The following is a 25,602-nucleotide window of genomic DNA, read 5'->3' as shown; positions in this document are numbered from 1 at the left end:
CGGCCTCTGTGGAGGAGGCTCGTGAAGGACGCTGCTACTGGGCAGTTGGAGGCAGTCGCCCTCCAACAACAACGGAGGGCGGAGGAGCGACGCTCACAACAACGAGCGGAGCGCCGGGTGGCTAAAGCACAGCAAGTTGGCACAGTAGGGGGCACAAGGTCGTGCATCAGCCAGTCATCTCGGTCATCTCAGTCAGTCGACCCGTGGCACCTGGGTCTGCCCCGTGACTTCCTGCCAGCGGGTGTTCGACACTTCACGTGGCCTCATGGTGCACATAGCCTGGCACAAGCGTCGTGGTGACGTCACCGCCACTTCGTGGCGAATGGCGGTTGTTGTTGTTGTCTGTGTGTCTGTGTTATGGGGAGCGGTAGTGTAGCTGTTAGCGCGCTGCGCTATGAACCTAGGCGACCCGGGTTCGATTCCCGCTCACGGCCAACACCAGTGACGATTATTTGAACCGGTCCTGGGCCTCTCCTAGGTCGACTCAGCCTGAAATGAGTACCTGGTGCGGTGTGTAAACATCGCCACTAGGGAGACAAAGGCGGTCGGGCGTGGTGCTGGCCACCCACCCCCTCGTGTACCGTTCCAGGCCTTCATAGGTGCTCGCTAACAGCACTTGCCCCTGCAGTCTGTTAAGGCTATATGGGGGATCTTTGTCTTTATCTTTGTCTGTGTCGCATCAATTCGCCCGAGGTGAACCGCGCTGGGGAGGAGGGCGCCGACGCTTTGGCGCAGTTCTCGCGCGGAGCTGCGGGTTCTATTTGCGTCGTGGTAACTCTAGAACCCGGCCACGGCCAGACCACGCGCTCTGCGGATCACGGCTTCGATTCTAGGAATGAAACGCGACGAGTGAAGGGGGGCCTCCTTCCCCTCCCTCCATCCTCTCGCTCTATATTTTGCCGGGATGCGTGGAGAGTCGTCAGGGCGACCCGCATGTAAGCCACCTTACAAGGGTCGTGGCGGAGCGAGTGAATTATGTAAACGCTCATCGTGTTCTAGAAGGGCTAAGAGAGAGAGAGACACGTCGTTTATCACAGACGCAGTCGAGTTAATGAAATAAAAAAAAATGTGTCGCCTAATGCTCATCGCCTGTTTAAAGCCCTGAGTCAGTCGTGGAAATTCCAAATTTATTTGGCGGGTGGTGGGGGGAGTATCTCCATCCACGGGTGACTTCTCTACAAGTTCATTATTTTATCGACCCTGAAAGGATGATAGGCCGAGTCAACCTCCAGCCAATGCTGGTGAACTGCTGGATGATCTCCATCGAGTGTGCGAGGACTCTTTGCGAGATCGGCAAAGGGAGGCCCTCGCCACGAGATATATATATGGGTCCTCGTTCATTCAGGTGACCCTCACAACCCACACGGGCCAGCAAGGTGATGAGCTCCATGGCGCTTGCACGGCACCGCCAGGCTCACGGGACTCTGCGCCAGAGGTCGCAAACGGGTTTTGATTCCTTACCCGTACCCGGCCGCACCAGGGTCGAAAACGGGTACCCGTACCCGGCCGTACCCTACACCCGTACCCGACCGGGTATCGGGTACCTGATTGCGACCTCTGGGATGAAGCCATGTTGCAGGCGCGGGTGGGTTGATTCTAGGAACTTGAATTGTGAGAAGAAACAAGACGTTGGGAAATGAGTGACAAACAGTTACTCACCAGTGCCTCACGGCTACCCGTACCCGTACTCGGCCGCACCAGGGTCGCAAACGGGTACCCGTAACTGTACCCGGCCGGATACGGGTAGCCCCTGGTATCGGGTACCCGGTTGCGACCTCTGCTCTGCGCTTCCCAAAGATGAAGCCAAACGCCCGAGGAGGAGGTCTCAAAGAGTTGATCGGCGAGAGAGTTTTTTTTATTGAACACAAAAGTAGACCCCAGCTCGTATCCGCCTTACAATCTAAACTGACGACCACCGTTTAAAAAGCTTACATCAGAGACATCAGGAGTCATTAGTTTGCATCTTAACCAGACACCCCACCTTTTAAAAACAAACAACACATCTTCTCAAAACTCGTTTGATTTTGTAAAAACAAAAAACTTCTTTCTGATGAGAATACCGCATTCTCCAGGTTAAAAAGACGCTCACCAAAACCGGTGCCGTTACACAAATCTGGTGACGCACGCCCCGACTGGATTACAAGACGCACCCGCAAACGTTTCTTTAAAATACAGGGGGATAGGTCCGTCTTAGGATCCAGAGAATACGGTCACAACCTGTGCGCAGCTTACTGCAAAGTGTGCTCGGAATGCCACCTTCAGATCTCCCATCTCAGTCGGCCGAGGTCCAGTCAGAACAGCGCAGGGCACTGCAGCTCAAGTTCAACTCAACACCGGAAGCCGATCTCAGCACAGATGGATTCCTACCACCACCACGTGACCACAGCACAGGTGCCAATTTCCCCCCGAGCTGCTCGGGTGAAATTTGGACGGGTGGCAACGGGGGGGTCTGTGGCGTTTGCGAAAACAAGGTTCACATTGATGCGCTCCAGCTGGCCAGCGACTAAAGAAGCGCCTCAAAGTGATGCCTCCAACTTTGTGTTGCTTCCTTGCATGTAAAAAACACATTTGTGCCGACAGACCTGACATTCCATATTTGGTCAATGTGTGTCCAGACATTCAGAGGGCAGAATCAACCCCCCTTCGTCCTCCTGCTGCCCCATCACGACACAAGGCCACGTGCAGCAGGCAGGGGGACACCAACCGGCTCAGATAGACGGTGCACAACTCCCCCCCCCCCCCCCCCCCACAGCTGACACCATCCTCGGTTTCATTCACTCGGCCCTCTGGAGGGCGGATTACCTCGAGCAGCATCATGAAACAGACGCCGGCGATTGGCACGTTGCCCAAGAGCGAATCCATCGCTAAGAATGTGGAACGCGCGCACAGGCAAGCGAGCGTAGAGTGGGGGGGGCGCAGCCAAAACCGGTGCACAAAAACCCCTAACATTGCGATGATTGGCCAACTCAAAAAACGTGTGGGAGGAAATCGGAGTGACCGGACAACGCACACGGCAGGCGAGTGGGATACACCCCGTACAGATGGACTGCAGATGGGAATCAATACACACCAGCTGTGTCGCCACATCTTGGCAAGACAGGAATTGGCGATCGCGACGCCCACGGGGGAAGGAGCGAGCCTCCACCGCCATCCCGGCCTGGATGACAACGCCCCGTTGATCTGAGCACGTCCGAAGATTTCTCGCTCGAAGATTTCTCGCTCGCCCAAGAGCGGGTGACGATGCGACTGCTTTGGCCGCGTGCGTGATGGGTGACATCCCACGAACGAATGCGGAAATTTGGAATCTGTTTCTAAAAACAATACAAGTCACCGGGACATCAAACCAGGATGGAGGGGCATTCACTTCTGGGGCATTTCTCACCCATCCACGGACTCGACGACTCGGCAACTCGCGCATCGCTGCCAATCAACTGCTTGAGGAGCATTCTTAGCGCCGAGCGGGTTTACCGACGGTGCATCATCGCGGTGACCAGTGTGTGGGTTTGGCGAAACCTGCGCGCAACGCCCCCACAGCGCGCAGGGTCGCCAAGGGGCAGCCGCCATGCACTCGGAGGCGTGACGGCGCAGAGAAAGCCCATGCTGCAGCACTGCCCTGTTGCCAGAGGTCGCAAACGGGTTTTGATTCCTTACCCGTACCCGGCTGCACCAGGGTCGCAAACGGGTACTCGTACCCGTACCTGGCCGGGTACGGGTAGCCGGGTATCGGGTAGGGTACGGGTATCGGGTAGGGTACGGGTATCGGGTACCCGGTTGCGACCTCTGCCTGTTGCCCACTCCGTAGCCCCGCAGCCGATAACACCGGTGATGCTGCTCACTCGCCGATTTAAATAAACCCTTCCGCTTCGAGACACGCACGATGGGTGCAACAATACAACAACCCCCCCACCCCTGAACCGGTGGTGGAAATTTCACATTCTTAAGGCGGGTGCCAGTATAGTCACAAGACAGTCGTTCTTAGAGCCCGAAAAATGTGATGACTCGTATCCACCGGTGATGGGCAGAGTGCCCGCACGGGCAGCGATGAGAACGCGCGCGACCTTTTTGATTGCGAGCCAAGTGGCTCGGCTGGTGAAGGGATACATGACAGACACAGCTCCTTCTCTACTGGGGGCGGTTATAAAACGAAAACGTCGACCCCCTTCGGCTAAGACAACAAAATAAACGGATGTTAAAATTCTTGGCGTTTTGATTCTTGAAGTAAAGTGGAAGCCCGGTGTGGTTCAACCGGGCGACGTTGCGTTGATTTTCAATCACAAGTTGCAACTTGGGTAACTGGAATCTCAAAGTGTTTCAAGTTCGTCACTTCCCCAGGCTCAATTTCATTTGGCAGTGCCGAGCCAGTGGTGCCAATTCCACATTCCTATGGCCGGGTTCAGCCTTTCCTGACCGCAACAACCACTTTCGGCTTCCTGTATGCAGATTTAGCCTCCCAGCTGGGTGATGATGGAGGGAATGATGAAGATGACGTTGATGATAAGTGAACACAAATCTGACAGTGACGATGATAGCGATAACGGAAAGAAATTATGGTAATTAGAAGTGACAACAATAACGACAGTGCTATTGCTCATCAGTGACAATGATGATGATGATGATGACGACACTCGCCAGAATTTATCTGGCATCCTTTGTAAACGTCCGCATATCTCACAGAACTTTTTGATTCCGTCGACTCAGAAAGCGTCGGCTGCTCGACTCGGCATGGCTTTCCGTGCGTCACAACGTCGGAGGGGCTTGCACAGCCAGAGCGGGCGGCCGCCCAACCAACGCACGGCCTCCGGACGCACGAATATTACGGCGGCGACTTCTGTAATAAAACAAACGGTGAAATAAAAACAAGAAACTCCCGACAATGGAATCTGCGTCGAGCGTACTCAACCGCGTCACGAGAAACGAGCGCCGCTCCCCTCGGCACGGCGCGAGCGCAGCGAACCGAGGGGCACGCCGCCGTGCCACGGGGCGGTCGGTTGGGGCGAGCGCGACTTGTCCCGACGTTCCACAACGCAGCCAATGCCGTCCGCACGTCGGAGCCCGGGCAGGGTGGCACGGTGGCCTCGCTTGTGCCCCGCAGTAAGGAGGACCTGGGTTCGACACCTCGAGCTCGTACGTTCTCCCCCGTTCTGCAGAGTGCGTTGTGTGCGAGTGTGTGCAAGTGTGTGGAGTGCGCGCGAGTGTGCGCGCGAGTGTGCGCGCGAGTGTGCGCGCGAGTGTGCGCGCGAGTGTGCGCGCGAGTGTGCGCGCGAGTGTGCGCGCGAGTGTGTGCGCGAGGGTGTGCGCGAGGCTGTGCGAGTGTGTGCGAGTGCGTGCGAGTGCGTGCGAGTGTGTACACGTGTGTGTGTGTGCGAGTGTGTGTGTGCGAGTGTGTACACGTGTGTGCGAGGCTGTGGAGTTTGTACGTTCTCTACCCCTGTACTGCATGGGTTTCCTCCGGGGTTCTCCAAGTTTGCTCCCATATCTAAAATACTCAATGTCACCTGGCGTTGGCAAAATATTCCAATGCGGGACCCTCCTGAAAAAGAGTCCATTGACTCGAAGTGGCTTTCCTGGGTAAATAAGTCATCATCATAATCATTATTAGCATAATCATACATCTCACACCTTTCCCCACAAACCCAGGCGCGGGTTCCCCACTGTGTGGTTCCTGGTTTGCGAATCGTGCGAGGGCACGAGGCACCAATGCAAACAAAAGTTTCAGCGCCGGGAAAAGAACGAGACACTCAACCCTGCAGCAGCAGCAGCTGCAGTTGCAGCAGCAGCAGCTGCAGCTGCCGGCTATGGCAAGCGCCACGGACTTAACCGCCGGCGAACCCGGCGAGTGACATTCAATCCGGAGCGACACCACCACACTGCTGCCACCTCTGTCAGCCAATCTCGTTGGTCCCGAGTGGTGCAGTTATTAGAGTTGTCAAACTGCAAACGTTTTCAAAATCGGTTCCCAGTTCCGTTTAATTCGTGAACTGCTAACCGATTCCAGTGGAATGTTAATTGACGCACCAATTAACGCGCGCGGAAGTACAAACTGCAGCGCGGGCTGAGTCACCTCGCGCTTCTCACTCGCCCTCGTTTCTCCGTTAAGAGGCAAAGGAGCAGCCCTGCAAGTGCTCGCTCGTGCAACTGCTGGCGGAATTGGCCTCTACTAGAGGGAGCTCCGTACAGCTCCTCTCTGTCGTATTTGGTCTACTCTTCCACGCCGGGCAGACGTCTGAAAGAGGTGGACGTACCCACGAGGTCCCATAACGGGGCAGCCGAGAAACCCCGATTGCGGCCTGGCTTTCATTTCCTCCGCGTCATCGTCCGACCGCTGCGCTGTTTTGCACCAAGATATCTGGCGGAGAGCAAGTGGACCACCGCGTGTTGGAGAACCGCCTCTGGAAGAGGACACAAAACTACTTCGGGAGTCGCTTCGATGGCCTCTCGTCTGCACGAGGAGGAGTGGCGGCCGTCTGGCACGCTCTGCTCTCGAGCCGTTAATCCAAATTGGCCAAACTAACGAACGACGCGGCTCAATGTGCCGGCGTCGGTGACCGGGCCGAGACCGTCGGACTCGCTCGACTTGGGAGCCCGGCGTCGCCGCTGCGGTCGGGCGGGCCGAGCCCGAATTATTCGATTCCACGTTAATGACGTGGGCAAAATTTCGGTCGTCAAAATCCTCCGCCAACCCGACGCAGCAGTCGAATTCAACCGTCGTGCGTGCAAGCGTTCGAACGCGCCGACCCGTGATCGTTTCAGCTCCCTCACCGGCAATCTCGACGACAATTCTCACGGCCAAGTTGAGCGATTGGATAGGCGACACCTCGTTCGAAACTGCGTCAAGCATCTTCAAGGACAAGTTCCAGGAAGTCGGAACAAAGGCACCTTCCGGCCGAGTGAGCCGGAACAATGCAAACGTCGCGCTGTTAAAACGGTCGCATCGCGTGACAATTCAACATGCAGGACTTTGCCAGGTTGTGGAGGGTTTTGACGACGCAAATTTGGCGAGGACCATTACGCGGCCTAGCCCAACATCAATTTTTTATCCTATTTGTTGACCGCGAAAACCTACGACTGAAATCAACGCACCCTACAACACGTCTTCAGCACGCACGTTGATTCGTTTAAAAACCCATTAAAAATGTGGAAGAGAAGCAGCCTCTCTCCCTTAGGCTGCGTAGCACACTCACGGACCCACGGCCAAGGGGCACGGTCACGTGACCCCAGTGGTCGTGTGCCGGTCTGTGAGGCCCACAGCTGGAGGCTGCTTGACGGATGTCCAGGGCTCAACTCCTCGTATACGCTGGAGTAGGTGGCACGTGACTAAAGGGTAGCGGGCCATAGCCCGTAGCGATAGGTATGCCGGATGCGGTGTGCCGGGTGCATAATTACTTTCCAGATGGCATTAAGCCCTGGGCGTGACTGTCTACAACCGCGGTGATGATCACATTCAAGTGAAGAAGGCACGATGGGTAGAGGATGTGACGAGGAGGAGGAGGAGGCGGTGATGAGGAATCATTCGGAAGGTTTGGAAGGCGACGGGGGGGGGGGGGGGAGAGAAGCTGCTGGCAGCTACATTCAGTGGCGCGTAGCGACACGAGGATTGGGCGTCGCTGGCTCTCACTGGCTCTCCGTCCGCGAGCGAGCAAGCTAGCTCATGAGCGAGTTACAGAGAGTGCGGGTGAGTGAGCGAGCGAGCGAGCGAGTGAGCGGCTGAGGGAGGTCCCATTGTGGTTACAAGGCAGTGAGAGGCTGCAATGTGCAGGAAGGCGACGACGGTTGCGGAGGAGATGCTGAGAAGGTGGCACGGCCGTCAGCTGCGCAGCTTCAGTGACACATCTTCAGCGTCATCTCCTTCTGCAAACGGCAAAGCGGGAGAGCGGACACGCGGATTCATCGCAGGGAACGACGAAGCAAAGCCCAAGCGCACGACGGGATTCGGTGGGAACACGTCCCGGTGTGGCGAGAGCTCAGCACGATGTAATTAGCGGCGGCGACGACGGGGCGGTCCGAGCCATGTGCGAGGCGACGGCGCGTGGAGCTTGACGACGTCTCCTGAGGACGCTACAAAAACGCGTCCGTGTTTTCCTGGGTGAACCGATTAATTACACTGGTCAACACACTTTTTCTGGCATAAGGTATTCAAACGGTTTTGGGGTGCCGATTCCAAATCTGGCATCAGTTTCTGTCTATCACATCAGGTTTTTGAGATATCAAATATTGCATTTTCAATAAAAACTGCAGAAGAAAAATATTAAATAAATGTGGATATCTACATAAAATGATATTATAAACACACTATCCTAAAAATACAGCACCGTATTTTAACACTAAAGCAGTCACTGACTCGCAACAACTTGCAATCATAAGTGACAGAGTTAATTTCGGGTAAAATCAATGAAAATGGGGTATGCCGATAGCATAAAAATTAGATGTGATAGAGAAAATCTGAGATCAGATTTGAAATCAGCATCCTGAAATTAGTCTAAAACAGATGCAAAAGTCCAGGCCAGAAAAAAATGTGTTTTTTTTTGTTGACCAGTGTTATTATTACATAGGAGAGTTTATACCAAGGGGCTTTGGGTTCTCTACAGCACCTACCAATGGCTCAAGATCCTTTATATCACCCACCAAGGTTCAAAGATCCTACACAGGGCCTGCCAATATTTAAATATCCTTTACAGAGCCTAGCAAGGTATCACGACCCTCTAATAGAGCCGGCTATGGGCTCAAAACTTCACCACAGCGCTTACCAGGGGCTCCAGCTCCCGCCGGTCGATGAGGTTGAACGCCGTGGTGAAGAAGTAGAAGTGCTTGTAGCAGGTGTTCACGTGGGCCTCGGCTCCCATGGCCGAGATGCGGTCAAAGTGGTGGATGTACACGTGGACAAAGACCCGGAACAGACGCGTCAGGATCTTCTTGCAGACCTGCTGGAAGTTCTTGGGGAAGGGGACACCTGGCGAGACGGGAGCCACGGAGGGAGGTGAGGAGGGAGGCGAGGGGAGCGGAGACTCTTTTAATAGCCGTAGCTCCAGGAACATGAATGTGTGTGTGTACTTGCCATCAGGGTATGGGTCTCTGTATATGCAGTGCCGCTAGCTTTACTGCTCCAGAATTCCACAGCGCATCTCATCTCAACATATTCCTGGTGGCCACGCTCTGACCATCGGCTCTCGCTGCGCTTGAGGACCCGGTTTAACCAGAACGCGGTTTAAGCAGGGGTCGGAGGTCTCACGCGCAGATTGGAACCCGCAATCTCAACGCGGCCACAGAGCCCCACTGGGCCCCACTGGGCCACCTCCGCACAGCGGGCGTTCGCCCCCCCTTTGGCAACCTCCCTCCCCAACGGTGCCGGGCGACGCGGCGAGGCTGCCCGGCGCTCCGCTCCGCAGGCAGCTGCACGGAATCTCACGACGGCTCAGCCCAGTGCTCTCGCGCACAACTCATTCCCCCTGGAGAGATACCTCCGCCTGGAAAACCCCTCGAGGGAGTCGACTGACACGCACGCACACGCACTCACGCAGCAGACATGTAAAGACGGGTAGGCACGCACGCACGCACTCACGTGCACGCACTCACACGCACGCACACATACAGCAGACATGTAAAGACGGGTAGGCACGCACGTGCACGCACGCACTCACACGCACGCACTCACACGCACACACACACGCAGCAGACATGTAAAGACGAGTAGGCACGCACGCAATCACACGCACGCACACACGCAGCAGACATGTAAAGACGAGTAGGCACGCACGCAATCACACGCACGCACACACGCAGCAGACATGTAAAGACGAGTAGGCACGCACGCAATCACACGCACGCACACACGCAGCAGACATGTAAAGACGGGTAGGCACGCACTCACACACGCAGCAGACATGTAAAGATGGGTAGGCACGCACGCACGCAGTCACGCGCGCGCGTAAACACTCCAACACAGATATAAATGCACGCAAATACACGCACCGACACGCAAGCACATACACGCTAACATACACCTTTGAAGGCTGGCACGGCACACGAGGGGGTGGGTGGCCAGCACCAAGCCCGGCCGCCTTTGTCTCCCGAGTGGCGAAGTTTACACACCACACCAGGTACTTATTTGAGTCAACCTAGGGGAGGCCCAGGATCGGTTCAAATAATCATCACTGTTTGCTGGGAATCGAACTCGGGTCGCCGGGTTCAAAGCGCAGCTTAGCGATAACCACTGCACTACCGCTCGCCACACGCACTCGCACACACCCATGCGCACGTACATAGGAACATGTTTTAATCTACACCTTACACGGTTTGCATTTACGCGATGAATATCGCACCCAGTCAAACACAAACAAACACGTGCACAATTAAGTGGTGCACAAGACTCTGCTCTACGAGCACTGCGTGCGTGCATCTACGCGTGCGTGCGTCTGCGCGTGCGTGGGGTTATGAGCATTGGTTAAAATAGTTTTTTTGCATTTTGCCACGATAACGGCCAGAAGGAAACGCTGTAGAAACCGGCTAATACCGGTTCTCTGCACCGAAGAAACAAGTATGCAAGGGGGTCTTCTACCCACGGCGGTGGCGGTGGAAGGGTCGGCACGACACTGGACTTGCGATGCAGCGGTCGACGGTTCGATTCCACCTCCCGGCGCGGCCTCCAAACATTGGGGGAAAAGTTTCTAGAATCTCTCCACCGCCTCTGCCCGTTCAGCAGCGGTGTAAGTGAACTCAGCCGCAGTTGGTCCGTCATCGGTAGGCCTCGCACGCGGTGGGGTAGAGTATTGGCACGCCAACCTCTTCCAAGATGAAGAGTAGGCCAAGGAGTTCAACATACAACTCCCTTGAGTGGAGGGCCCCTTCCACTAGCAGTGTGTGCGTGGAAGCGATTGCAGGACTGCGCCTCGTATGTATGCTGAACTTCTTTTGCGCCGAACGTTGCCAACCGTGCTAATCGGAGGTGGGCAAGAATACTTGGGTCAAAGTGCGGTTCTCGTATGTCAATTAGTGCGATCATTACTCGCATTCCAATGGAACCGATAAACGATTCTGAAATCGGTCACCGGTCGTCGTTGAACAGCCCTGGCCGCGGGTAGTGCAAGTTGCCCGGTTGTGCGCCTCGTAGCCAGAACGTGCCGGCTGCATCTACCCCGAGGAAGTTGACGTCATCGCTCAAAACACAACCGGACGCGGCGCGGAAAATTATTTATTTTGTGACTCATTCTACGATGACCGCCAATGATTTCCCTGCGTTGCGTATTGCGGAGTCTGTGCCGAAACTTGTCTGTAAACATCTGGCATTTCACCAGTACTGGTTTAAACAAGCCTGACTTTGCTGATGAGACGTTGAATGTCATAGCCAGTCCAGTGCTTGTATTGAACCAACGATAACATTCCCCAATGGCATGAACAGTAGATTTAGGGCAAGTGGTGTCAGCAAGCACCCATGAAGTTTAAAGTGGCATATGAGTGGGTGGTGTGGCCAGAACCATGCCCGACCGCCTCTCCTCTCCGCCGTGAAGATGATTACACACTGGACCAGGCAATCTTGTGGGGAGGCCAAGACATTTTTTTTTAGCTATTCGCCACTGATATTTTCTGCGAGCGGAAACCCAACTCAGATCACCATGTTCTAAGTGCAGTCTGCTAATTACTACACTACCACTCCCACACATACACTACCACGCACCAACACACACACACAGGCACCTGTACACACCTGCACCTGCTCAGTCGCTCGTGGCGATGAGCTCATGGCCGTGAAGCCTGGGCACGTGTGTGACTCGGGCGTGTTGTTTGCACTCCTGCTGCTACAAGCGCTAGAGCTGCTGGGAGCCTGGGCACGCGTGTGACTCGGGCGTGTTGTTTGCACTCCTGCTGCTACAGCTGCTGGAAGCCGCACGGCTCTCAGACTCCAGGTGACGGGGGGGGGGGTGGAAGTGCCCTGTGAAGTGAGCGGCTACTCGACGCCACGTCACGTGCGGCTGTGCGCAATACCTCTCGTGATGACGTCTCGCGTAGCCGGAGTTACATCCTGCTTGCCGGGATGGCCTTGCAGGCGGTGACTCGGCGAGCACGCAAGAAAGCATCGATTCAAATTTGCACGTCGATCAATTCCCCCCCCACCCCACGTTGTTCCGACCGCGCGTGAAAGGCGTCGCATCGCCACGAGTCAAAAGAATTTGTCCGAAAGCCCAACGTGGCGGTGCGATGCTTCGTGTTGAAAAACGGTCCGCGGAAGGGGATGTCACAGAGCTGCCTTCCGAGGGCGACACTTACCCACCTCGCTCTACACGTGCGAGCGAGGTTCGTCGCACGACGGTCAAAGCAATGTTTCCACTCTCAGAATCATTGGTGACCGGCCTGAGACCATCAACCCGCTGCACTCAAGGACCCGGTTCAATCACCGGTAGCCGCTCGGATCGAGCCCAGGACCTCGGCGCTCTGACCTCCGACCCGGTCACCTCTCGGTCAAAATCAAGTCTCGTGGTTTCACGATACGGGGACGCAATGCCTGCAACAAGTGCAGTTTGCTGGGGGCCACTTGGCATGCTGGGTCTCTGGGCCTGTGTTCAGCAACTGTGATTACAGCAGCTGCGAGCACTGTGGAGTTTGCAGCGAGCAGCTTGCAATGAGCAGCTTGCAGCGCGCAGCGTGCGGTGACCAGCTGCAGTGTGTAGCGAGCAATGTGCAATTTGCAGCGAGCAGCAGCAGGCGTGCCTACCGGTGCTGGTGGGGAAGATGTGCTCGTTGTTGATCTGCGCCTCGATCCAGTCCATGAGCAGGCTCATGTACTGCGGCGCCGGCACGGCGGTGGGGCGACGGTAGGCGCCGTCGTCCTGCCAGCGGTACTCGTAGCGCGGGCCGCCCGACATGACGGGGCACGTGTGGGCCGTGCAGAACTCTCCCACCGTGCCGTAGATGAGGTTGACGCGGTTGAAGAAGTCGACCACGTGCACCGCCATCCAGTCGTTGGCGTCCTCGTCGGCCGGCAGCTGCACCACTGTGCGCAGGTCGAGGCCCGAGTGCAGCGAGGCCTGCGCCCGCTTGTGCAGCTCGAAGCGCTGCGTGCCCGGCTCGAACTTCCGCTTCGGCCGGAACGTCTTGTCCTTGTTGAACACCTTGTTGAGAGCGAGCGCCATCGCGAGACGGTTGCTGCCGCTGCAGCTGCTGGTGGCAGCAGGTCACTCGGTCTCTCTCTCTCTCACGAGTCCTCACCTGGTCAAAACAAAATGATCTTGACTTTGCTGCTACTGCCTGCTGCGGTCGCTACTGCGGTTGTAAACACTTGCACCTTGAGATGCGCTACATGGGAGTCGCGGGATAGATATTGAACGATGATGCTGCTGTTTTTACTGCTGCGACAGCGTTGACATCCAAGCCCAGCTGGTGGTCTCTTTACCGTTGATCGTTTCTTTGGTTTCGTTTTGAGCGTCGGTTTTAGTGTACGGGCTGCGGTGACGTCACCTCCCGCGTCTCTGCTCCGCGGCTTGCGGCGGCTTGCGGCGGCGTCACGCGGCCCGCTGGCGAGTTTTCCCCGAGAACCGTTGACCTGGGCGGATGCTCGGAACGACGGACATCAGGTGTCGGGTCCAAACCACGTCGGCGACTCCACACTCGCAGTTACGGCAGCAGCGCCGAGAGCATTGCGGGCAGAGCGTTGCCCCGTCCGTACGTGCGTGCCGCCTCGCCACAACCTGCAAGAGAGACGTGGGGTCTGAGTAGGCACGGGCTCCGAAAACAATCGCGATGCTCCTCACCGAGCCGTGAGACACTCGGGCGGGAGGAGACAATTTATTTCAATAGCCACCATCTGTCAAAAGCGCTGTGGATTTTGACAGTGGCCGGGAACGCATCGGCGAGGTTTCAGGCAATAGCCCTTCTCAGAGGACACAAATATACAGAGAGATGGAAGGGAATGATAATTGGTGACGAGATGATATCCCACATACACCATGCGGCATTTGATGAAAAACGATTTATATGGGCAAGTTTCCTGATGAGCAATCTCAGATTAGCATTTTTTGTGCAGTCCAAATTCAAAACAAGAACCAGAGTGTGGACTGCCAGCGTCCAGCATGCTCCACCCTCCATCGGAAGGTTAAGAGTTCAATCCCCGGTGTGGGGTGGGGGTGGGGTTGACTTAAACCATCATCCCCCTACAGGGTTGACGAGACGAGCGAGCAACATTTTGTGGTGACGTCAACAGTGGCTGTGCAATGGACAGACTTCCCCTGCCATAGGAGCGTGGAACTTCCGCCAACTGACCCAGGCGGGGGGCTGTAAACAGGAGACGGGTATGGCCTCATTGCTCACTGGAACAGGAAATCGCTTCGACTTGCCAGCCATTATAAATACCCCTGAGCGACACGACCACTTCTCAGCACTTGCTCCACAATAACAGAGAGAGAGAGGGGGGGGCAGCCTCCTCCCTTATCCGACACGCGATCGCGAAAAAAACACTCGCAACGGGCATATTGTGAAAGGGCCCCCGCGTTAGGAAATGCAGTTGCCCCGTGGAAAAAAACCACGGGCCAAAAAAACAAAACGCAGGAGCCAATGCCCCCCCTTGTGGATCCGCTCGCAGCTGCTCCACAAACACAGCGGCCGTGCCGCCTCAAGAGTCGCGAGCTCGCCGAAAGCGGAGCGACACTTGCCCGCGCGAACAAACCAGCGGGCAAAGGCGGGAGGCAGAGGTCGCAAACAGGTTTTGATTCTTTACCCGTACCCGTACCTGGCCGCACCAGGGTCGCAAATGGGTACCCGTACCCTACCCGATACCCAGCTACCCGTACCCGGCCGGGTATCGGGTAGGGTACGGGGTACCCGATTGCGACCTCTGGGATGAAGCCATGTTGCAGGCGCGGGTGGGATGATTCTAGGAACTTGAATTGTGAAAAGAGACAAGACGTTGGGAAATGAGTGACAAACGGTGACTCACCAGTGACTCACGGCCTACCCGTACCCGTATCCGGGCCGCACCAGGGTCGCAAACGGGAAGCCGGGTATCGGGTAGGGTACGGGTATCGGGTACCCGGTTGCGACCTCTGGCGGGAGGCTAGGGTGGCTCGGAGGTCAGAGAGCCGTGCCAACGCCACCGAGATAGATTCTGGCTTCAAATCCAGGTTTTGGTCGCTGCGAGTAAAACCGGCTCCCAGGTGCGAGCGGGTTGATGGTCTCTGCCCAGTAACGGTCCGACTCACATTGAGATCCACAGATCTACAACAGAATCCGATAAGCTAGGAAGCTCTTTTTCACAGACGTCCAGTCGTACAAAGACACCGACGGACTCGCACAGAGAAGCCCAAACAACACATGGAGGTCTTATAGTAATCACAAGTAGTACTAGTCGCATATCTGCATTTCCCATAAATATGCTAAAATTCGTAGTTGTATGGTGAATATGCAGCAGTGTGGTGTGCAGTAGGGTGGGTAGAATAATACATAGTGTAATATTACATAAATATGCTAAAATTCCTCTTGATATGCAAATGCTTTTGTCAAGGCGCTCTTCCTCCTCCCTCCCAGCTTAAATAGACGCTCCAAGCCCAGGACGTGTCATTCAGACACTGTCTTTCCGACAGACCTGTTCTTCACCTGAGGACGGCTGCTTGCGTTGTGGCCGAAACGTCGTGAGAATTATTTGATTATGTTTTATTTTTTATTTTATTATTTCCATTCTACGTGACTTTACCGAAAGAACCAAGAAGATGAATCCCTGCAGTCACGAAAGCTTTAAATCGAAATTTAACACATAGAGGTCCGCGGACTCGCATGGAAGCGAGCTGCGATTTCTAAACAGGGTTTCGAAAGTGCACCGCGTTGATGGTCTGCGATCGCCGCGTTAAAAGGCCATCGCGCAACAATTTGGTCCTGCACGCGGGTCGAAAACAGAACCTGAGAAAGCCGTCGCATGCCGGGCGAGGGGTCGGAGGGGGGTAACGCTCCATTCCGCTTACAGATGGAAATTCACCCACTCGCTACGCTCGCCGCTCTGGCAACAACAAACGCGACAAGATCCCCCCCCCCCGCCCCCAACGCCCTGACCCCTCGCGGCAGCGCAGCGCTTCTAACAAGTAAGGCCTCCGTGTAAGTTTCAGCGAGTTTGAGCCGACGGCAACGTGTGGAGTGATCACTCTCCCACAGCGCGCACGCACGCACGGCCCAGCACTGACAGGACGCAGAGAGAGAGAACGGTAAACACCAGCAGATGTGCTGTGACATGCGTGGGGGTGTGTGTGGGTGGGCGTGTTCACGCCAATGTGTGCAGTTGTGTGTATGATAGGGGGCATGCATTGAATTGTGTGTGTGTTTTGAAGTGTGTGGAGGTATTCACTGCAGGGAGAATGTGTGGATTACGTGCGTATGTGCAGGTGCTGCAGGAGTACGAGTATGCGGTGTGCTTGGGGTGTGTTTGTGTGTGTGTGCGGGGGTACATGCGAGTGTGTCTGTGTGAAGGAGGCAGTCTGTCGGCTAACATGAAGAGGTGGTGGGCGCAAGTGGTGCATCTGCCAGTCATCTCAGCCAGTCGACTTGTAACACCGGGGCCTGCTCCATGAACTCCTGCCAGCAAGCCTTCCGACACTTCACATGGCCTCAAGTGCACCTAGCCTGGCACAAGTGCTGTGGTGATGTCACCGCCAGAGGTTGCTGTTTTCATTGTATAGGGGTGTGTGTAATAGTCACGTGTGTGCCCGTAATTACATGTGTGTGTCATAGAGATGTATGGGCTTTGTATGCAGACGTGTGTCTGTTTCATTGCGTGTATGTCTATGTATGAGGGCCTCCCGTTTGTCTACTCAGCCTCAAATGAGTACCTGGTGCGGTGTGTAACCATCGCCACTGCGGAGACAAAGGCGGATTGGGTGGAGTGCTGGCCGCCCACCCCTCGTGTGCCATGCCACTTCACAGGTGTATGCGAACAGCACTTGACCCAAAATATATTAAGTCTATCCGGGGGATCTTTGTCTTTGTATGGAGGTGTGTGCATCTCTATGGTCGGTATGTATAGAGGTATGTTTGGAGGTGTGTCTGTGTGTCTATACGGGTATGTATGAAGGTCATTAAGGACCACCATGATGGTGAGCGGGCCCGGGTAAAACTACGTGGCCGGGAGTCGGAGCCATTCCCTGTTCACCTTGGGATGCGACAGGGATGTCCTCTGTCTCCCACATTATTTAACATATATTTTGACCACATAGTTCGTGAAGCCTTCAATAGCTGTACCGGATGAATTTCCATCTGGTACAGATATAATGGGAGGCTGATCGATGCCCGGGTGCGGTTAAGGGATGGCTCCCTATTGGTCAACCATGTTATGTACGCCGATTATCTGGTAATTGCAGCTCACTCAGAGGAGGAGTTGGAGACGCTGCTGCTGAACCTGGAGCTTGCCATTAAGAGGTGGGACCTTACCATCAGCCCCACCAAAACTAAGCACCTGCTTGGGCATTTTGTACCATCAGACACTCCACCCCCACAACTCCCAATTGATGATGGGGCAGTTGTGGAGATTGCAGAGTTTCCCATACCTGGGCAGTGTGCTCATGACCGGCTCCGGTTTGACAGCAGAAGTCTCACTCCGAATAAGTCGAGCGGCTTTATCTTTTCATCGGTTGCGTAACGCTGTGTGGAAGCTAACTGGTCTGTCGCTCCACGAAGCTTCAGGTCTTCTCGGCTCCAGTCATGCCCTTCTCTACGCTAGCAAAACATGGACCTGCTAATGGAACATCTTCGCCGGTTATAAACATTCAGGCTGGCCTGCCTACGATCCATCCTGGGTTTAACCAGGCTGGATTGTATGAGGAGCTCACAAATCCTTAAAAGATCTGGACAAAGTCCCATCGGTAAGCTCCTCCGGCAGGCAAGGCTGCGCTGGCTGGGTCACGTAGCCTGCATATCCAGCCACCGCATGCCTAAACAGCTTTTGTTCGGCCGGATCGAGGGGGCTAAACGGGCACAGCACGGGTTAGAGAAGAGATGGAGTGATGTGGTACAAAAGGATGTGGAGCTGAGTGGACTTGCCAATGACTGGTACCAGCGGTGTCAAGATCGGCCTCTGTGGAGAAGGCTCGTGAAGGACGCTTACTGGGCAGTTGGAGGCAGTCGCCCTCCAGCAACAACGGAGGGCAGAGGAGCGACGCTCACAACAACCAGCGGAGCGCCGGGTGGCTAAAGCGCAGCAAGTTGGCACAGTAGGGGGCACAGGTGGTGTATCGGCCAGTCCTCTCAGGTCAGTCGACCTGTGGCAACTGGGTCTGCTCCGTGACCTCATGCCAGCGGGCGTTCGACATTTCACGTGGCCTCAACGTGCACATAGCCTGGCACAAGCGCCGTGGTGACGTCACCGCCACTTAGTGGCGAATGGCGGTTGTTGTATCTAGGTATGTACAAAGGGGTGTGTGTCTACAGGGGTATGCATGGAGGTGTGTGCATGTTTCTGTCTTTGTTTGCGTGTTTATAGAAGGGCTTGCACGTCTGTACTATGCATCACGCCACATCACGCCACCACGACCGGCCCCCACTGCTCACCGCGCCAGTACAGTCACACTGGGACGTGAATTTACCGGCGTCCAGAATTTACGGCTGCCGCTTGCGTAACGAGGGGCAGCTCCGGCTCACAACAACACTCTGGCGGTGGCACGCAGCAGTGTTTGTGGGTGGGGGGGGGGTCCTGGCAGCCACACGCAGTCACAAGTCGACCGTCCCTGCCGCCGCAGCCAAGTCCGGCTCCGTGCAGCCAGGCCTGGCCATCGGCAAACGTGTGCGTGGGATAGCCGCGTCGGGGCCGATCTGCAGTAGAAGTTCACGCGTCGATTTGTTTTACCAAGCGAGAACTTGGGGACGAGCGCGAGACTCGCTTGTAAGAGGCGACCGCACCTGGGTCGCTACACTGACAAGAGCAACAGCAAGAAAAGAAAGTAATGAGAAGAAAGCAAAATGAAAAATTAGAGCAAATGCAAGCAAATTGGAATCTTGGCCAAAACACACATTACAGGAAATTGAGAATACTCTTATTTGTAAGTTTAAAATACGTAAATGTATAAAAAGCTGTGTATTATCACTGTAGAGTTTCTCGGTGAACATGCTATTCCGTGAAAAATTTCACTTTTGGTCACAAAGGGCTTTCGTTTTAAGTTAAGGGTTTAACGGATTGAATGAAACGTTGCCAATCAGCAAAAGAAACATTTCTGTTGCTGGCGCCACCGATTAGCATGGGACATTAGCTACAAGTACACACTGCATCTAAAGATAAACACAGGGGAAGTTATGGGCGTGGTGGTGGTGGTGGGCGCCTGTAATCTAGAGTTTGTGGATAGAAAACACATTTTATCACGAGTATGAGACGCCCCCCACACTGTTCTAGATGACAGGACAGCAAGTAGGTCGGTGAGCTGCACAAGGGACGCTGTGGTGGTGAAATGTTAACTACCTCACCTGGTATACAGGACGAGAATTTTATTCATAACGTTTTTGGGTTTAGATCGCGTTATTTATAAATGTGTCGTAACCCTCCACCACCCGACACGGCCAAGTGTCACGTTGACAAAAGACAAATAGTTCACTGCTTTAGCCCACCGGTGTGTTGAAGAGTGAAACCACAACATTTATAATTTTTTTGAGTACGACGTTTCGCTGGTAATTGCATCCAGCATCATCGGGCAATTCGCCAGAATGGTGAGACTCTGAGTATTTAATTGTGAAATTTTTATTATTTTATTATTTCCCTTCTACGTGACTTTACCGAAAGAACCAAGAATATGAATCCCTGCAGTCACGAAAACTTTAAATCGAAATTTGGTACACAGGAGGTCGTGGATTCAATGCCAACCCAGACGCCTGTATATTTTGGAGTTTGGGTGTTCTCCCTGTGGTCATGTGGATTTTTCTCCGGGTCCTCCAGTTTTTCCCTCCACCTTTAGAATCGGCGTACGTTAAGAACATTGGGCTGCTATAAATTTCCACATAAGCCACTTCGTTGAGCTATAATTTGTGGCGAGGTCACTTCTGAAAAAAAGCGACAAAGCTCAGTGGACCACACCTGGTAAAATAGAAATAGTTTATAGTTTTAGAGTGAGCATGATGATCTCCTCGCATATGTGGGGTTCCTCCTGGTTCTCCAAGTTTCCTCCCACATGAAGCAAAACCTTGATTTAAAAACGAATTAGCCAAACATCCCCAAACAGCGGGACTCTTCTGAACAGTTTTGAGACTAAATGAGGTTTTCCTGGATGAAAAGGGTAATTTTTTGTTCTTATTACAATTTTTTTGCAGCAATGAAGGGCTGCCCTCTCATGCACTTCCTTATTCGGGCAGCTATGAACCTTGCTCATCGACGCCTCCTCGCATGTCAACGATTCGGTCAGCAGTCTCATCCATCGCGGTCAATCACCACCACTCTGCAGCCTGCAACTCGTTTCCTTTATGTTTAAACTTTTCGAAATTGAAAAATAATTTCTTCAGAACTGCTTTTTGTTGCGTTCATTGTCCCCGCCACACCTCCGCTTAGCACGGTTGGCTACGCACGGTGCGAAAGAAGTCCAACATGAATACCAATAGCTGCCGTTCGTCACTAAGTGACGTTGACGTCGCCACGGCGCCTGTGCCAGGCCAGGTGCACTTTGAGGGGTTCCTCCAAGAACATAAATACATACACAACAACACACCCACTCTCAACAAATCTCACCGACTCACTAACTCACTCATCCATCCACTCCACACCACCGCACTGCAGATCACAACACTTCTCTTTTCGCATCTTCCCCCACACTGCTCCACTTTGAAATCCCCTCCCATAGTCTCTTTTCCCCAAGCTTGTATAACAATAAAAATAATAACCCTGCTCAATTCAAGCAACTTGTTAGACTATCGATTACGACTTTCACAGTGCTGCTTGATGCTGGCCGCTTGACGTGTTTGGGCCTTTGTGTCTGTGTTGAGCAAGAGTTAAAACTTTATCTTCTAAAATTAGAGTTCAACCATCAGACAATACCGCCTTTGTTGGAACTGGGTCATCGTCAGGGGTGGGCACTCTGATAAGCGCCAGTCCTAACCTGCCTGAGCCCTCTTCTTGCAGAAACAATCCAGTTAAGCCTCATCCGCAAATCACATGCTGGGCTTAATCGCTCGCCAGCATCAGCGGCCAGAAATAAAAATGCCCGTCGCAAATGCGCTCAGTGGAAACTGGGTGCAGTGTTGGTGGCGGCGGTCGCGCAAATTGCGATTTGGGTCATTAAATTTGGGGTTTTTTTAGTTGACGATAATTGTGTGCAAAAAAATAATTACAAGAAACAGCGGGCGATGGCTTTGCCACACACGCGCGATGGCTTTGCCACACACGCGCACTAGCCAAACATCGCAATACAGCAGCAGGGCCCTACTGAAAAGAATCTTGAGACTCAGTGAATACGAATCCTGGACAAAAAAAAAAAGAGCTAAATTGTTACATTTATTTACAAGAGCGGGGTTGGCGCCACCATGGGGTTGGCGCCACCACGGGTGGTGAGCGATGTCTGAACCAGTCCTGGGCTCCAGCCCCTTCACCAAGCCGCACCGACCAGCAGAACAACGTTTGGGTCAAGCGGCCCCCCATGAGCGTCACAGAGTGGGGGAGGGGACCTCGATCCAGCAGTGGATGGAACACTGCATTGTAAAAGGTATTCAACCCACAGAGTGGCTTACAGGGCTTCACAGCGGTGACACAGAGCAACACTTCGATGAGACACGAGGAAGGTGGGTGGTGGTTCACTCTCAAGCCGAATTAGGAGAGAAATTACGTAACTTGCAAGCCCCCGCCTGCCTTGGTGATTGTAGCAGGGTACAGGACCCCAGATGGCAACACAATGGCTTTTACACTGGGGCCCCTACATCCTGGGTTCCTTTACGAGGCCGAGTGACCACTGGAACCCTGCCAGTGAGTGTCCTTCGCCTCCCCCTCATCCTCCTCTCTCACGTGGGGGTTTAACTGCTTTGCCTTTTCGCTCGAATAAGCCATGTTTATTCAAGCGAACGAGATTTGAAGAAACTGACCGGGAGGTTGACGCCCGGTTACTTTGCTTGCTGGCCAGAGGGTGGCAGTACGGTAAATGGGCTGACTGGACCCGGCTTTTCAGGGAGCCGTGTTGGGGTTTTCCTCCCATTACAGTACAATTGGTCTTCTCCTACATGAAGCCACACTCTCATGAACGGAATTCATGGCCAAACATCTCCATGCAGTAGTGCCCTCATAAAAAAAAAGTCTTATCATTAATTCTAGATTTGAAGCTTTCGTGACTGCAAGGATTCATATTCTTAGGTTTTTTCGGTAAAGTAACGTAGGTAAAAAATTAAAATTAATAAAAGTAAAATAAAAAAATCACGACGTTTCGGAGGCAACACAAGCTTCCGTCTTCAGGTGGAACCGTCACAGCCACGACAGCTGTATCAAGTAAATCATTAGTATTAGTATTACCACTACTAGGAAACCACTTTTTTTCACTTTGAGTGATGACTTTTTTTTTGCATTCATGCTCTTCAACTGGAATCCCCCCGAACTGAATGGCGATGTTACTGCAACAATGACGAATTGCCGGGCAATTTAACCACAGCGTTGACCCGGCGAAGTTTCGCCGCTTCTCAGAACTCTTCCACAAGAATCCTCAACCGCTGTGTCTGTTTTCCCCTCAATTGTATGCTAAAGATGTATTGCTGAGAAACGCTGTGGAACACCGGAGGAAACCCACCAACACGTGCAGAGGTTCACGGATGCAGTGCCGCCTTCTGCTCACCTAGCAGTCTGACAGTTCACGGTGATCTGCCTGATCCACCAATCCTGCCTTCAGACACACACACAAACACACAAGCACATTGGTTCATCAACAGACAGTGCGTGATTATGAATACGATAGGAAGAGGGTAAGTGTAGAACATTGTCCTGTACGTCTAAGCTCCCACATATATGTTCATCTGCCTTCACCAACCAGCGTGGTGAAGTATGATCAAATAATCCCTGTCCTCATCCAGCTGTGTATTGACACACTTGCACAGGCACAGGGCATTCTGCCACCTACCAAGATGCTCTTTACAGGACTAACAACTCCTGACTTTTGATAAAACATTATTTATACAGACTTTAATGTTTTATTTTATTATTTTATTATTCCCATTCTACGTGACTTTACCGAAAGAACCAAGAAGATATTTATAGTACCTATATCATTTTAACCCACCCAGGAATACGACGATGATGGATGTCCCGGTATTACTGCCCAGAGCGCGTCGCTCACCATCATTTGACACACAACAGTCAATCAAGACACACATCAACACGAGCGCCGCTCGACAGAACTAACGAACATCATCACATCTTCTTGGTTCCTTCGGTAAAGTCACGTAGAAGGGAAGTAATAAAATAATAAAATATATAAAACATAATAAAATAATTATTTATAAAAATAAAACATTAGAAAAACATAATAAAATATTTATTTTTATTATTTCATTACTTCCCTTCTACGTGATGACTTTACCGAAAGAACCAAGAAGATGAATCCCTGCAGTCACGAAATCTTTAAATCGAAATCATCATCACAAGACATCCACACCCGTGCGTGGTGGTGGTGGGTAACGCGAACCATCCTGCGGGCAACTAGGCCTCACCTCAAGGGCTCAGCCTGCCCTCGCTGCCCTCGCTGCCCACACGGCAAACCCGCGGCGGTCGTGGGGAGGGACAGGGCAGGGGTCGAACGAAGAGGCCCGGGACGCGTTTGTAGCCGCGGAGTGGCCGTGCAAGAGGCCCCGCTTACTACGGACGTCGTGACGCCGCTGTCATTTAAAGCGACAGGCGCCGCGCTTGGCGAGTTCCGCCGAATTGTTTCGTGGGTTCCGCTTTCGGGGTGGGGAGGAGGGTGGTGAAAGGACGATACCAAGTGCGGAGAGAACTCCATAAACACCCCCCGGGGAAGGGAGAAATGGACTCTCCCAAGTCGCATACGTGCAGGGGTAGGAAGTGGACTCTACCAAGTCGCACACGTGTAGAGGTAGAAGTCGACTGTACCAGGTCACACACGTGCAGGGGTAGGAAGTGGACTGTACCAAGTCACACACGTGTAGGGGTAGGAAGTGGACTGTACCAAGTCACACACGTGTAGGGGTAGGAAGTGAACTCTACCAAGTCACACACGTGCAGGGGTAGGAAGTGGACTGTACCAAGTCACACACGTGTAGGGGTCGGAAGTGGACTGTACCAAGTCACACACGTGTAGGGGTAGGAAGTGAACTCTACCAAGTCACACACGTGTAGGGGTCGGAAGTGGACTGTACCAAGTCACACACGTGCAGGGGTAGGAAGTGAACTCTACCAAGTCACACACGTGCAGGGGTAGGAAGTGAACTCTACCAAGTCACACACGTGTAGGGGTAGGAAGTGGACTGTACCAAGTCACACACGTGTAGGGGTATGAAGTGGACTGTACCAAGTCACACACGTGTAGGGGTAGAAGTGGACTGTACCAAGTCACACACGTGCAGGGGTAGGAAGTGAACTCTACCAAGTCACACATGTGTAGGGGTAGGAAGTGAACTCTACCAAGTCACACACGTGTAGGGGTAGGAAGTGGACTGTACCAAGTCACACACGTGCAGGGGTAGGAAGTGAACTCTACCAAGTCACACACGTGCAGGGATAGGAAGTGAACTCTACCAAGTCACACACGTGCAGGGGTAGGAAGTGGACTGTACCAAGTCACACACGTGCAGGGGTAGGAAGTGGACTGTACCAAGTCACACACGTGCAGGGATAGGAAGTGAACTCTACCAAGTCACACACGTGTAGGGGTAGGAAGTGGACTGTACCAAGTCACACACGTGCAGGGGTAGGAAGTGAACTCTACCAAGTCACACACGTGCAGGGGTAGGAAGTGAACTCTACCAAGTCACACACGGGCAGGGGTAGGAAGTGGACTGTACCAAGTCGCACACGTGCAGGGGTAGGAAGTGGACTGTACCAAGTCGCACATGTGCAGGGGTAGGAAGTGAACTCTACCAAGTCGCACACGTGCAGGGGTAGGAAGTGAACTCTACCAATCACACACGTGTAGGGGTAGGGGGGGAAGTCGACTCTACCAAGCCGGCGTGAGTAGGTTAAACGTTGAGTTTTATAAGGGCACCACGGGGTGACCAGCCCCTCCCCACCCAGCCCCTCCCCACCCTCCCCACCCAGCCCCCCACCCAGCTCCACCCTCCCTACCCCTCCCACCCCCCACCCAGCCCCACCCCTCCCACCCCCTACCCTCCTGGGTGGGGAGGGTGGGGAGGGGCTGGGTGGGGAGGGTGGGGCTGGGTGGGGGGTGGGGCTGGGTGGGGAGGGGCTGGTCACCCCGTGATGCCCTTATAAAACTCAACGTGTAACCTACTCACGCCGGCTTGTGCCCGCCCTCACAGTCGGGCATATTTGCGGAATACACCACGCCGCCGTTGACCCTGCAGGCCATTGACCGAGCAACCCGACGTTCCTACCAGCTCCCTCCGCAGGAGGAATGTGTTTTACAATTCGAGTTACGAAGTTGTGGACTGAGTTCGCTTAGGAGTGTACCACTATAGGGAGGCTGGAGGGGTGTGAATAACGCGCAATCGAGTTGGTATCGT

At 53.8% G+C, this 25,602-nt stretch overlaps 1 protein-coding gene across 4 annotated transcripts; it reads right to left on the bottom strand.

Moving 5' to 3' along the window:
• Positions 1–1,837: 1,837 nt before the first annotated feature.
• On the bottom strand, positions 1,838–23,845 carry LOC133350240 (MOB kinase activator 3B-like). Of its 4 annotated transcripts, none has more exons than XM_061564371.1 (6): positions 23,617–23,845; positions 22,701–22,793; positions 18,806–18,871; positions 12,704–13,676; positions 8,745–8,947; positions 1,838–7,848 (listed from the first exon to the last, which is right to left on the bottom strand). In XM_061564371.1, the coding sequence occupies exons 4-6, from the start codon at positions 13,119–13,121 to the stop codon at positions 7,819–7,821; spliced, it is 651 nt and encodes a 216-aa protein (XP_061420355.1). In that variant the 5' UTR covers positions 13,122–13,676; positions 18,806–18,871; positions 22,701–22,793; positions 23,617–23,845; the 3' UTR covers positions 1,838–7,818. The 4 variants fall into 4 exon arrangements, with proteins under 4 accessions (XP_061420355.1, XP_061420365.1, XP_061420384.1 ...); XM_061564381.1 differs by lacking the exon at positions 18,806–18,871 and having other exon boundaries at positions 12,704–13,197; positions 13,382–13,676; XM_061564400.1 differs by having other exon boundaries at positions 22,746–22,793.
• Positions 23,846–25,602: the final 1,757 nt, after the last annotated feature.

The sequence above is a fragment of the Lethenteron reissneri genome, chromosome 4 (genome assembly GCF_015708825.2).
Source record: "Lethenteron reissneri isolate LAM-NWPU_2019-01 chromosome 4, ASM1570882v1, whole genome shotgun sequence".
In the NCBI taxonomy this organism is placed as follows: domain Eukaryota; kingdom Metazoa; phylum Chordata; class Hyperoartia; order Petromyzontiformes; family Petromyzontidae; genus Lethenteron; species Lethenteron reissneri.
This window is presented reverse-complemented; position numbering and strand designations above follow the sequence as displayed.

Coding starts and splice junctions, on each gene's coding strand:
- LOC133350240 (XM_061564371.1), bottom strand. CDS start 13,121: ATGGCGCTCGCTCTCAACAAGGTGTTCAACAAGGACAAGACGTTCCGG. Junction 8,948..12,703: donor CATCTTCCCCACCAGCACCG/GTAGGCACGCCT, acceptor CCGTCTCGCCAG/GTGTCCCCTTCCCCAAGAAC. Junction 7,849..8,744: donor GGCGGGAGCTGGAGCCCCTG/GTAAGCGCTGTG, acceptor TGCCGTTTGCAG/AAGGAGATGACGCTGAAGAT.